Source organism: Hetaerina americana, unplaced genomic scaffold (assembly GCF_022747635.1).
Source record: "Hetaerina americana unplaced genomic scaffold, ioHetAmer1.1.p SCAF_9, whole genome shotgun sequence".
Taxonomy (NCBI): domain Eukaryota; kingdom Metazoa; phylum Arthropoda; class Insecta; order Odonata; family Calopterygidae; genus Hetaerina; species Hetaerina americana.
This window is the reverse complement of record NW_027287538.1, coordinates 61,541,922-61,556,622: the sequence shown is the minus strand read 5'-3', so window position 1 is coordinate 61,556,622 and position 14,701 is coordinate 61,541,922. Positions and strand designations below refer to the sequence as shown.

At 40.9% G+C, this 14,701-nt stretch overlaps 1 protein-coding gene across 1 annotated transcript; it reads right to left on the bottom strand.

Moving 5' to 3' along the window:
- Positions 1–2,484: 2,484 nt before the first annotated feature.
- Positions 2,485–7,208, bottom strand: LOC139698598 (xyloside xylosyltransferase 1-like). Its single transcript, XM_071597441.1, has 4 exons — positions 6,999–7,208; positions 6,742–6,889; positions 6,457–6,657; positions 2,485–2,894 (listed from the first exon to the last, which is right to left on the bottom strand). The coding sequence occupies exons 1-4, from the start codon at positions 7,206–7,208 to the stop codon at positions 2,485–2,487; spliced, it is 969 nt and encodes a 322-aa protein (XP_071453542.1).
- Between the last annotated feature and the right edge of the window lie 7,493 nt (positions 7,209–14,701).

The window sequence follows — 14,701 nt, the reverse complement described above, 5'->3', positions numbered from 1 at the left end:
TATCTTCCTGCTTTAATGACTCCGTGCCGTAAAAAGACTATGCTCTATGTCAAGGTTTTGACGAGTCTTTTTTTAGCACCGCAACACAAAGCTCATTGAACTTATGAGCATGGTCAAGCTTTCTGATTAACGATACGGCAGCATACTCAGCTATCAGCAGATGATTAATTGAGGTTTGATGGAGGCAGAATATAGCTGGAATGCCTGTTTCCTTGTGTTGCCATATCCTTAGGTACTCCACAATACTCTCAGAATATTCTTTGATAAATTTTATGCTTTTTTCTTTTGGGACAGAGTTCTCTTGCATTGAAGTGAAATATTTGTTGAGTGTTTTGTCTTAACGCTGACTCTTTGAAGAATTACAAAATGTTGGTCTTGTATGTGTTCTAGGTAATGGCCTAACAGATTCAGGTTCAACTTTGTGGAATACCGTCATGATGAGGGTAAAAAAGAAAATTATACTTCCACAATAAAGATTTAATATTTCACGACCATGGTTTCGATGCTGCGCAGCTTCGAAACCATGGTCGTGAAATATTAAATCTTTATTGTGGAAGTGTTAAGTTTCTTTTTACCCTCATCACTAGATCGTGGAGATGGTGTTGCGTGTTCCTGAAACACTTCTCAATTCGCTACACGACTCAGTTTGTGCGATGCAAAATGTAAAAATATGGAGTGCTCATACTTGTATCAATAATAATGGTATGCCTTTTTCACATCTTCCACTGCGTCATCATTGAATGTAAAAATGCATACATCAACAACTCCATTCTGAATGGTATGTAGCATATTGATTTGTGGCATACTTATTTATATCACTTCAGATATTGGTGTAAAACATTAATTTGGAAATCGGCTAGACCTTGAAATACTCTTCCATGTTGATCTTTTCCCCTCAAAGGTAAGTCGCGAGTGCCACACAACACGACTTTATTATTTTTTACTATTTTACTTCATTTATTATTATTATTATTATTTATTTATTTTTATTATTTATTATATTCCATTTATTTATTATTATTTTTATTATTTACGACAAAATTATGAAGCAATTAGGTAGGCTTAGGTCTTTGAGATATTTTTCAGAAACCATTGTTTCCATTTTGACCTCGTCAGTTATTACTGAACTGTTCTGGTCCTATCTCATGGAATAATGGTTTGTAATACGTTTATACCATCAAAATAAATGTTTCTAATTAGCCAGCTGAGTACCACCGATGTAAACTAAACGCCGCCACACTGAAAATATTGCCTCGCGGAGTTCTAGGGTTGGGTACTTGGCCGCAGTGGGTTTCTATAAGCGATTCGGCTCAGAAGATGACGATCTCCAAAGTGATTGCCATGGTTTTCTGGGATGCACGCGGAATCATGTGCATCGATTACTTGCAAAAAGGACAAATTACCCACGTTACAAATGAAGAGTGTTATTCGTCGTTATGGCACCGATAGAGCGGAGAAATCAGGAAAGAACGTCCACATTTGCTAAAAAAAATTCTTTTCCATCAAGAAAATGCACCGATTCCACCTGCAAAGTTTCGATGGCGAAAATTATGGAATTATTAGTAAAACAACATTCTTTGTATTCACCAGATTAAGCCGACAAAAATAAGAAGAAATGGCTTAATGAAATTAAGAATACAAAGTAACTTTCCACTGTCCTTTATTAGCGTACAACCGGTTTCAACGCTCATGCGTCATCATCAGGTACCTCATGCGTCATCATCAGACGCATGAGCGTTGAAACCGGTTGTACGCTAATAAAGGACAGTGGAAAGTTACTTTGTATTCTTAATTTCATTAAAATGAATTTCCACAAGGTTAAGCCAGGAACAATTGAAGAAATGGCTTGGCGAAAACAATTCAAGTCGAACGAGGAGGTGAATCTGTCTCCTTATGAGCACTAACACGAAAATATTTTGAAAATCCTGGCCTCAATTTCAATTCAACTCAATCAAAAACGGTTTGTAAGGAGCTGCAGTTTTGCAGCAGTTTTATATATTTTATTAAGCAATGTTTATTTTTCCATTCATTTTACGTAGGTACTTCATTCAATGAACAACAATTTTTCCAGGATAATAGGAACACTATACATTTAGTTGAAACAATTGTCACATTTTAAAACAGATGTAAATGCTGATATTTCAAATTCTTAATTGCGTGAGAGTGTTAATTAAATCGAGCAGTAAGAACAAATTTCTTTGTATTAATTCCAACTTCATTTGCCTCCTCTCAACCTGTGGCTGTTTTCATTTTTTGTCCATCATTACACCTTCGTGAATTTTGCCAAAACATTTTATCTCGATAAGTCTATTTTCACCCTACCATAGACAGATTTCTGGACCGTTCACATGCATTTTTTGGGAAAGTTAATGAACGCATGTAATATTTACTATGATAGAGTATATCACATCCTTGTCAAGGATCAGCAGCAATGTGCATAGGTATATATGTCTTTTCACAAACTGTTGTGTAAAAGCACAACACTTATTCGTTAAGAAATGGAATGGGAGAATTACAATTTCCATGGTATACTTTGACCTCTCCATCACATCTGAAATACCTGTCGAAGACGTCAATATAAGCTTCCTGTTCACCCCACCCTATGCACAGTTGTTGGTTCCAGTTACAAGGTATTACGTGTAATAGTTCTGGATACTCAACTCCAAGGAGGGTGTAAAAATCTTGGTCACCAAAGTTGCTCACGAATGAATATTTTTTCACCAAATTGCCCACCGAGGTAACACGCCCATTAACTTCTTCTTCCAATTCTTTTATTTCTTCAGTGTCCTCAGGATTACCTGTAATGTCTTCGCCAATGAATTTGGCTAATATTTTTGACTGTCGCATCCTATCCAAATTTAAAAGTAAAATCCCACTGTTAAAGCCAGGATACCCTGTAAATATAAGAATATGTATATTAATGTGTAGATTAAATGAATTGGGCCCTGTTATAGAGCAAAAAAATAACAAAACACAAATGATTAAAAGTCGACTTTTGTCAAGTATTTGATAGCATATTCATGCTTAAAGCTGATTTTTTTATTTGTTGAAAACCAGGCACAGGGCGGACAAAATAAATAAATAAATAACTCGCTTTTGAAGTTTTGGTAAAAATATTCACTGGCATATTAGAGAGAGATTTTGCTACTTATCAACTTTAGGCACTCTGAATGAACCATATGGGTGGTTTCACGCTCAACATGTGAAAGAGTCGGGAAAACAATGAAATGAAAAAAATTGTTGGGCAAGTGAAGAAAGATGCAGAACTTAACGCTTCATTTTTGTGCTTCTTATTATATTAAATAATGCCACTCATATAGAAGATTAGTCTAGTATCCTTATAGATAGACTTCAGGTTTAATACATGATATACATATGCCCCCTTCGTGCCTGGAATACTACAAAATTCTCTCCATTGTGCGAAGAATTTGCTGAAGTGAGTAGAGGCAGTGAAAAATGACTACTTTGACCAATTCCATTTAAACAAGGCTACTTAGTCACTTGAAATTAATATATAATTAAGGACATAATTTTACAATAGATATTGTGCTTCTCAATAAACATTTCAATGGTAACGTAAAGTTGCCATGAATTCTTGAAAAAATCGATAATTGAAGCTTCACCTTTAACCTTTGGTGTCCATTTCATGATAATAATGTAATTGACTCTTAGAATACCAGGCGCACCATTCTGTGGCACAGTGCCTTGTTGCTAAAGCCTATATTCATAAGATCAAGAGTTGGTGTTGATGGTTAAATCTCTACCTTTCAGAGTTTACGTCTGGTATTTTTCTTGTGGGGCATCTCTTCTGCTTGAAGACGAGCGTGAAAATTCTGTGAGGAGACTGCTTTACTATGTACGAGGGGTAACAGAAGTTTTGGCTGAGAGAAAAATATAGAAGAGTATAATGGGAGAACTTGAATCAGTGTTGCCAAAATCTTTGCCACTTTTTGCTTCCTTTATTCTTTTTAACTCCTTCCAGCTTTTCCAATCCCTCAACATCCGTGTCATTTGAATCCCATAACCCTTATCTCTTACTATCCCAGTCCTATTCGTTACACACGACTATATAATTTATTGAAAGATTTTCTTCGCTGAAGATGTTTATCTTTCAAAAAACAGCTCCTTTGGAATGGCAATTGCCGAAATGGAATACGAGGGTGGTCTGAAAAGTTTCCAATCTCAGAAAATTTCAGTAAAAATTTCAGAAAAAATGTTTTGTATCTTTGATAGGTCGGAAAATTTTCAGACCACCCTCGTAGAGTGCTAGACGAAATAATTGTAGAGGACTATCCCGCGTATAGCCATCACGCGGAATACCTGTAAATACCGAAGGAGGATTTTGTAGTGTATGCCATGCACGGAAAGAAATAAGATTGACGACGATTCTCACAAAGCAAACTCTTTGAATAACGTATAAAAATAATTTCTCATAATTTCATATGATTTAACAATACTTATTGTTTCGCATCATTCTCCTTAAAGATTTATCCTTTGATGCACAGATGTCTTTATTATGACAATCATTTCAGAAGAGCTATCAGAGAATATAGTTTATGATGTTACGCTAATGATTATAACCATGGAAGATAATTATTATGCTCATTCCGTGGAATTATTTATCTGCATTTGCCGGCTGCGGTGGCGGCGGAGTGATGTCCTGATCTTACAACCCAAGGGTCGAGGGTTCGATTCCCGCCTGGGTGGCTTTTCTTCCAACTAGGGCGTTCGTATTCGTGTCCATTGTTGTCATTACTAATATTTCGATGTTAAAGGCCAAAAAGTTCAGACTAAAAATAAATAAATATCATAGAACGAGAGAACAATATACGTGTTTGCATGGAGATGGGAAGAATCTTCTGCAAAGTAATTAGATTAGGTGCTTCCTTGAATCTAGGATGAAGTTTTAGCATGAAGAACGGACGAAATCCTTGGACAGCGATCGAAAGAACCGATTCCAAAGGTATTGAATAAGTGGAATGCAGATGTTCCGATGAAATAATTACATTAAGGAGGCTCGGCAAGACTCTACGTGTCGCCGCAGTTCAAGTATTAATGATGAGTAATGAATTTTCTATAGCACCTATTTATGCGAACATCGAGTAGAGTTTTGGGTTAAATTGACGGATTTTCAAATGGTTCCCATTCATTTCTGAAACACCCTCTTAAATAGATTTCGGGCCGGTTTTAAATGCGCCAATTTTCAAAATAATGGGCCTTCCAATGATTTTCCTCACAATTAAATTAATATAATTAATGTGAATATTAACTACAATGTCAACGTTTACAAAGCCAGCAGATAAATTTGTATTCTTCAGTCCCCCATTAGTAAAATCATTTTCTCGATATCAGCCCAACTGCTTCGTTTCGGAGAGCATTTTGAAACCGGATTTACATTGGATTTTCCTCTCCTTCTTGAGAATAACACGTTTGACCAATTTTCGGTCGAAATTTTACCCTTCCTCCTTTCAAATGAGTTATTTGAACAAGTTGTCATACGGAATATCTCTTACAAGGGAACTCCTTTCGCTGAACCGGCAGCATGCTATCTCATTCTCCATGGAGGTAATCATTATATATTGGGGTATATCAATATTGCGGGGCACATTACTTAGCACTTGTCACCATTATAATACAAATAATTTGACAGTGAAGAATGTTTCGACTTTACCGAATTTAACCGAAGAGGCATATCGATTCATCCCCCATAGTTACGTACATGTATTTGAATGGTGTTTCAGATTCAACTTATAACATTTTTAGATGCATGCGGTATCAAAAAAGCTCATTATTTCGACCCCTGGAACAAACACTCCGGGTACACCTAATTATAAATGAATAAAATGGCCCTGAGAATATTCTTAGTAGAAAGACAGCGTGCAGATTAGGTAAAAAAATGAGGCAAAAACTTTCTCGAAATTATGATGAACCTACCTTTGAATGTTAATGTTTTATAATAGCACTTCTGTTATTATGAAGAAAAGACATGAATTTCTTGTGTAGCGTGCCCGACATTTTGTTAAAATTACTCGTACGATGGGAGATTGCAGCTTTTGCAAAGACTTAAGCGAACACACACACAATTTTTAACTGACATAAAAGTGTACAGACCATTTTTACTCAAACACTCCCCAATTTCTGCGATTTGATTAGAAGCTTTATATTAACTGGAAATATGCTTACAACTAAGGATTCAAGTACAGTCACAACTGTGACTTTACATATAACAGTCAGGCGCAGAATTTACTAGATTCTCTTCACAGTTCTACCATTTTGTCAACAAATTTCATGCTTCAAAATTAACTAGAACCTAGAACTAGAATTATGTAGGTACGATATGAATTGGTAGTTCAGCGTCATGCAACATAAGTTCAAATATCCATGGGACACTGGACTACGTAATTGAAATTAGAGAAAGTACGCACACTGTTAAAATGACATAAAAAGTATACAAACCATCTTCGATGAAAGGCTCTCCAATTTTCGTGTCTGGATTAGAAGTTCTATATGAATGGAAAGCATGCATATAAGTAGGAGCCAGTTCTGGTGCGATCCCAAGGATGGCCTTAGAGTTGAATTTATAAAATTCTGCCCATAGTTCTGCAATGTCGCCAACAAATTTCATGTCCACATCCGCCATTAAAACTTTGTGCAGGTCTAAGTGAAACATTAGCATTAGGTAAAATATTGTTACGAAAACATGAAGGAAGACTTAAAACAAGACTGTTTTGGGACACAAACCAGGTCTGAAAATGTGGTGCAGTCCCAGAGATAAATAAAATAAAGGATCGCTGTAGTATGTCCCCCGCTTAGAACTGAAGTGAGGAGACATGATGGAGACTATTCGCTTGAGCTTTTCTACAATGGCAGAGACATCAAAGTAGACAACCTGATTTGAAATGACGAAGAAAACCAAATTTTCATTTGCACACTTAACCCCAACCCCTTTCAGCCTCTCCACTCTCAGAAAATGATCCATAAATTTCCAAAATGCTTACCTCGTGAAACCTTTTAACACCTTGTGCATCATCAATAATTTCTTTTGCTAAGGTTCTGCTTCTTTCATCTGTGATGACACTCAAAGCGATTGGCACTGAAGATTTTTCGAGGACGGACCGGGCAAAGTCGAAAAGGTTATCTTTGAAATTTTCGTGTTCGTCCAATTTGGCGACGATGCACAACAAATTAACAATTTCTTTCTCTTTCATTTCTCGAGCAATCACTTCCTGATTCGAACCTGGAAATATTCCGGCATTTCTTGATTGAGATGCAGATTTGAGGAAATATTCATTCCCGTAGTGTCTCGAATAAAACTTGGTCAATAATACTAGTAGAACAGCAAGTAACCCTAGTTTTAATGTGGTATTCCGCCTTAGACGCAGAATAGCCATTTCAGTTCAAATGCTGGTGTGAGCTAGGCATGTGCTTCCTTTGTAATAATCTCGTGTTCATGAACTGTATACTATAAACGGCAATCAGAGGTACAAGTTTCAAGCCTTTCAAGTTTGACGCAAGGTGATGCTACTGGACTTGCGCGCGCAGCGCTCCGTGAGGCAGATTCACTGCCTATCTCTTTCCGCTGAGAACCGGATTTGCATTGGTCGCAGGACTTAAGTACGAGATTCTTCATTCGAGCAAACTTGCAATAAAACATAGGAATAAATAAATAATTGTACATGTTAATACGCCAGCACCCCCCGCCACACGCACTTATAGAAGGTGCAGGGTATAATTGTAGATGTACAGGGTGCATTCCCAAAGTAATGCTTTTATTTTTTTATGTAATTTATTGAACAGATATGCACAAACAATAAAAAAATCTTCAAAGTAATGTCCTTTGGCTTCTACACATTTTTTCAGCGACTCTGCCACGACCAGTACGCGCCTTGGAAGGCGTCTTTGGGGACCTCTCGCTAGGTCTTCGTCACGGCTGATTGGATCTGTACAATTGACGAAAAACGGGTTCCTTTCAGGGCTGCCTTAATCCGAGGGAACGAAAGGATGTTTGCTGGGGCGACTTCAGGGCTATAGGGTGTAGGGCAGCGTTGGCACCTGGTGTATGGCTAGGAACTCGTGGACTCGTTGCGCGTTGTGGCAAGGTGCGTCGTCGTGATGGAGTCCGACGCCATGACCTTTCCTGCAGATGAAATAACCTTCTCCTTCTTGGGAGCCGGTTTTCTCTTTTGAATCCACTGTTTTGATTGTTCTTTTTGTCTCGGGTGCGCAGTAATGGACCCATGTTTCATCTATGGTTATGAAACGGCGCAAAAATTCTGCTTTGTTGCTGTGAGACTTTGCTAAACAATCAATTTGAACGTCTTCACGACACTGGTTTTGCTCGAGTGTGAGCACCCATCGTGCACACAACTTTCTCATGTCCAAATTTTCAGTTAATAGGCAATGTACCACAAATTCCAAAGAAACTGCGGGAGATGCCGCAACAGTAACTTTTAACGGAGTCATCCGCTAATGTGCATTTCAATGCAACAATTTCAGAGCGTAAAAATCATTCGCCTTGACTGGGACTCGAACCCAGATCCCTCAATATCCGGTCGAGTGCTTTAGCCACTTAAGCTACCGAGGCGTCCTCTTAAACTCTGAAATTTTGGGGCTTTTAAAGGAACTAGATGTTATGACGAAATACCGTACATACAATGTCACATGCATTCGTAGTCGTGCGCGAGGCGCCACTGTCCACGAGGTTAAAGCCAACTTTAAACACGTATGGTGTTTTCCCTTTGACAAATTCCAAAGAAACTGCGGGAGATGCCGCAACAGTAACTTTTAACGGAGTCATCCGCTAATGTGCGCACATTAGCGGATGACTCCGTTAAAAGTTACTGTTGCGGCATCTCCCGCAGTTTCTTTGGAATTTGTCAAAGGGAAAACACCATACGTGTTTAAAGTTGGCTTTAACCTCGTGGACAGTGGCGCCTCGCGCACGACTACGAATGCATGTGACATTGTATGTACGGTATTTCGTCATAACATCTAGTTCCTTTAAAAGCCCCAAAATTTCAGAGTTTAAGAGGACGCCTCGGTAGCTTAAGTGGCTAAAGCACTCGACCGGATATTGAGGGATCTGGGTTCGAGTCCCAGTCAAGGCGAATGATTTTTACGCTCTGAAATTGTTGCATTGGAATGTACCACACTTTTTTAAATGCCTACTATGTCAGTTAGCTCGCGCACTTTCAGTCGACGATCATCCAGTATCACTTTTTGGATTTCCTTCAACGTTTCTGGAGTCGTCACCTCATTTGGTCGACCAATGCGATGCTCGTCTTGACAGCACGTACGGCCTCGTTTAAACTCTGCAACCCAATATTTTACTGTTATAAAGAAGTGGCAGACCCACCCAGAACAGAACCTAGTTCAGCTTTTATATTGGTTGAGCTGAGGTCAAATAAAAGTATTGTATCACATAACGATGACCAATTTTCTCAATTTTCACAAATTCACTGAAAACGTCTGCTATTGATGAATGCCAAACAAATACTGAACAACGTAGCGCCTTAAAACTTGAAACATATGCTTTATAGATGGCATGCTTTCTAATACAGTGTTATTTTTAAACAGCTAACGCCATCTCTGGGTCAGGCCGAGTGCTTCTCTGCCTTCCCATACACAATAACTGATGTCCTACCGCTTCCACGGATTGGAGAGCACTGAGACCGGTGTCTTGGCAAACCTTAGTGTCCCCCACGTACTCTAAGTGGGTCTATCCCACTCCAACCAATAGGAACGGCGCGGGAAATTTAATTGCATTACTTTCGGAACGCACCCTTCATAGTTTTGAAATGGGGTAGAGAAAAATATACCGGTGAGTAGCCATTGCATTCCTTTGCGTTGAACTCGATATATTAACTTGCCTCTTCACCAAAAAGGGGTGATAATAATCTTGAGTGGTTAGCAACAAGCACGCCAGGAAGCATCTTAAATTGAAATTTTATAGGAATCAGTGACTATATAGCGGCAAATGCTTGGTTTTCCTAATATATAGGGCTCAAAATAAGAAGCCTTTAAAAAAATTCTATTAGTTTCGAATGTGGCAATTGAAGGCATAGAATAAATTACTTTGAATCGAATGAAATCGTCCGCTTTGATCGATTTACCCCAGCACTTCAGTGTTTTTTCGCCAGAGCCAAATTTCATTATTAATTGATTCCACGATTTACCAAATCTATCGGAATAAAATATTAATAAACATCACATCCTCTAGTGAGAAATGCGTATTAATGAGGAAGGTTACAAAGCGAACAGGTATGGGTTGAGGAAAAACGCGAAAATCTAAAAAAGTATCTATTCTTGCTTAGACTACCACACGCATTTCGTAACCATTCGCCGTGCTTATTTAAAAAATAAACTTTTCATATATTATTTTTTGTTTTATTTAATACGTTCTTTTGAATATGCATAATTTATCGTAGTTGTAGGCCTACGTGCCCGGATATGAGAATAATTAACAGCAAAGTAATTGTATAAAGGGTACCTAAAATGTAGGATGAAGCTTTAGCATGGGCAATGAACAAAGCGGTTGTATAGCGGTCGAAGTAATCGATTGCTAGCAGATCGATCGAATGAAATACAGGGTTAAGATGAAGTGGCGACACAAAGGAGATTCCATGGTGTCTGCGCAACTCAACGCGTCAATTTAGTTCATGCATTTTCAAGGAGTGATCAAGCCCATCTTATACCCATTTCTGTATATATAGGAAAGACTTTAGAAGTCCATTGAGTATTTTTAAGCACTCCAAGACCTAAAAAATTCATTTTAAAACTTGTCTAGAATTCATTTTAATAGTCTTGGCAGTCATTACTTCTATATCTTCAGATGAAAACGGATGGTTTCCGTCGAAATATCAAGAAATATTCATTTTTCATCTTCATGCTAAATATAAAAGCATTTTACTGTGCACCATTATTGACTAAAGTTTCAACATTTACGAAGCCGGTTCACATTCGTATTTATCAGCCTGCTACTGGGAAAAATTAGCCCATGAAATCAGCCAAATCCATTACATGAATACCATTTTGAGAGAGGATTTCACGTTTATTGGAATGTTTTGCACGTATGATAATCAAGTCCAACGTCCGAATCTTATCTTTCTTTCTTCCGTTTAAGTGAGTTATTTAGACTGTTTGTCTTACTGAACGCATTATCTTACAATGGAATACACTCAAAAATGATAAATGCGAAAGCGTAAACAAACAGTTTGGAAAAGGCTAACTTACTGAATTCCTTCTTTCAAAACGTCTTCTCCAATATCTCACCGAATGTCTCCGATGGCTTACCAAAGTGTGCCAACCAACCGATGCCTATAATTGAAATATCATGTAATCGTATCGAACGTTCGCTGAAAAACAGTAAGCCTAATAGATCCTCCAGGCTCTATGAAATATTGCTCGTATATTTAAGGGAATAGCGTCGGAAATCGCACCGTATCTAGAAATTATATTTAAGAAGTCGCTAGGAGATCACAAGGTTTCCAGAGATAGGAAAACGGCTAACGTAACGCCAATATTTGAAAACGGAGACTTAGTAGGAACCGGAATATTACAGATCTATTCCCTAACACCCATTTCTTGCAAGGTTAAGGAGCATACATGTATAGTTCCTAGTTCGATCGTGAAACTCCTCGATAGTCAGTAGTTATTAATGAAAAATCAACACGGTTTCCGAAAGGGTAGATCCTGCGAGACACAAATGACGCTTTTTATTCACGATATTCTTACTTCGGGGGAGAGGAATTTGCCAGTGGACGCGATATTTCTAGATTTTAAAGAAGCCTTCGACAAAGTGCCTCATAGTGAACTACCCACGAAGCATACGGCATAGAGAAAGATATCCGGAGTTGCATTAAAGACTTTTTGAATGGTCGGGTACACAGCGTAGTCATGGATGGATTTAGCTCAAATGCAGTAGAAGGTACATCAGATGTTCCCCAAGGAAAGCTTATCAGGCCTCGTAACTTTACGACATTGACTCCATAGTCATTAGCAAGATACCTGTGTTTACCGTGGTATCCCTAATCGTGATGACACAGGAGGTTTTTCAAATGGTCTAAATGTTATACAACGCTAGTGCGACACTTGACAAAGGCCAAAAATGCGCGCCATTTTTAGTTAATCATAAATTAAATCTCCATGACGTTTTAGTAGGGGATTTGGGGGAAACGAACTATGACGGTCTTCTAGGCCTTGATTTTATGGTTCGCCACGGGAGTAGTATATCGTTCAATAAACGGAAAATAATAATGGGTGAGGGACACAAGACAGACCTAAAATTTAATAGCGAACATCGCAGATGAACGAGGCCAGGGGCGCCCATGAAATTGGAGTTTCGGAAGAGGTAAAGGCGTTTGATTCTTTCATTGATAGCATAATTAATGGCAATAATTCGCAAATGGCCACGTATGATTTAGTATCACTTGAGGAAAAAATGATAAGCGACACTAAAAACCAAAGTGCTCTTCCGGCAGAGTTAATGAAATGTAGCTTGCGAATTAACGGTAGTATGGCAGGGTGGGCACGGTCACGACGCAAGTAGCCAAGGCAGAGCCCTCGTCCGTCGGAAGAGAAGGGATAAAGCAAGGTAGACGTGGTGACGACGCACGTAAGCTAGGCAGAGCCCTCGTCCGAAGTTGAGTCAGCAATAGGACACGCATCGACAAGCGCAACACAGCCGAAGCGTCAGTTGGTTATCTGGCGGTGCCCTACCGGTCACCACCAGATAACCAACTGACTGAGTCGATCGAAATTCGTGGTTCAGAGCGGAGGTGCCTCCAGATCTCTCTGAGCCAAGCGCCGGCGGATGCCATTCCACGGCATGTCATCGCGGTCGACAAGCCCCGTTTTTGGTCAAAGGCACACCAGGGCGAAAGCAAAACAGCCGCAGGCATCCTGCGCCCGGGCACCATCGCCACGGTCTTCACCTACGCGAAACCCTTCCCCCGTGTTAAGCATGGGCGAATCCGAGCCACCGCAATGGGCCCTAGCAATAGCAAACAAGATCAGCGAGCTCTCGCAGGGCATGAGCGAGACCAGACAAAACATTCAGCAACTGCAGCAGGCGACGCAGGAGTGGCGCCTCACGCAACCCCTACCAGGCCAACCACCGAGACCGGCCACCCCAGCGCCGCCGGAGGACTTAACATGCGCGTCCCTAAGACAACAAGGCGCAGCGAGACTTGCACGAGTTAGACGCGATTCTGGGCCTGGCGGCGGATTGGCAGACATTACCGGAAACGAGCCGCCACGTGGTGTATAACCGGATACGAGTGATGGCCATAGTACAAGCCCATGGATGGGAGGCGGCGATGCGGTTAACCGACACCGCGGGAAACGCGCTCCTCCGGCTACCCGCAAACGCGATCCCGCCGCCAGCTCCCACCATTATAGTGCAAGCACCACAACAAGTGAGGTATGCCGGAGACCAACAGTCCAGGCAGGGACGCGCCAGAAATGCAGACGCCCAACCGCAGCAGCCCTTTCGCGGCCGAGGTCGTCGAGGCGGCGGCCTTGGGTCAAGCACCAGATTCAACAACTAGCATCCTGCCCGTGCCCCAGCCGACACCACCTGCGGCTGATGGCGGCCCTAACAGCGGGGACCCCACGATCCAGCAGTTAGGAGAATTTTTGTTATTTAGAGACAGTGGGGAACCGGAGGACCCGGAGGAATGGGAAACGGCGTCAGAAGCATCATCAACGACAACGGTAAGCGAACAGACCCCCCTAAGTGATAAGGATGAAGAGACAGAAAGTGGGGTGGGGAGTGACACCGAACGGGATAGTGATAGTGAAGTGGAGGCAAGTGCATGGAGAATTCCCGGCCCCCTAGGAACGGCGAACGACGGCCGCGAACCCCGCGACCCGATCCAGTACCTACCGGAGGCTATAGAACCCGAGAGGGAGGAGGAACAGCCCGGGGACCAGCCGGATGTGACCAGCCAAGAGGAACAAGGAACTGAGAGCGACGAGGAGGCACATTTCCCCACGGCGGGGAAATATCCCTATAGGTGTGCATCTACCAGGGACACCATGGCCTATGGCGCGAACCTCCCGAAACCGGAAGGCGCGCCGAACATATACATCCCCACACGACCAACAAGAATCATGGATAGATATATTAAGAAGCTAGAGAATAGGGGCATCCTGACCATAGAGCGGGCAACCAATGCGTTCCCCCTCATTGCCATCCCGAAAGCAGGGGGAGGCGTCAGAGTGATTCAGGATCTATCGGCTTGGACGAGGTTCATACGCACACCACGTTTCACTTTAAAATCCGCGGCACAAGCCCTAGAGTCAATCCCCCCTAATACCCTTTTAGTCAAGATTGACCTAAAAGACGCCTTTTGGCAGGTGCCGATCGAACCGACTCATCGGCACAATTATGGCGTCTATCGCCGGGGAACGACGTACGTCTGGATAATAGTTACTTCGATAACTGTTCGGAATTAGGAAGGTCATACGTTTTAGGATACGTTGGCAAAGATACCCACGTGTACTTGGAAGACTTCCTTTCGCTGTCCCCAAAACAATGGCTTTGTAATTTCATCATAGATATCTTCACCACCGTAGTTCTTGAAAAAACAAAAGGGACATTATTTATGACCCTTGCGAAAATTCCAGTTATGCCCCACGAGGGAACTTCATGTCCGAGGGTTTAGTCACCAAGCTTAAGTTCAAAGAGAAAATTATATCA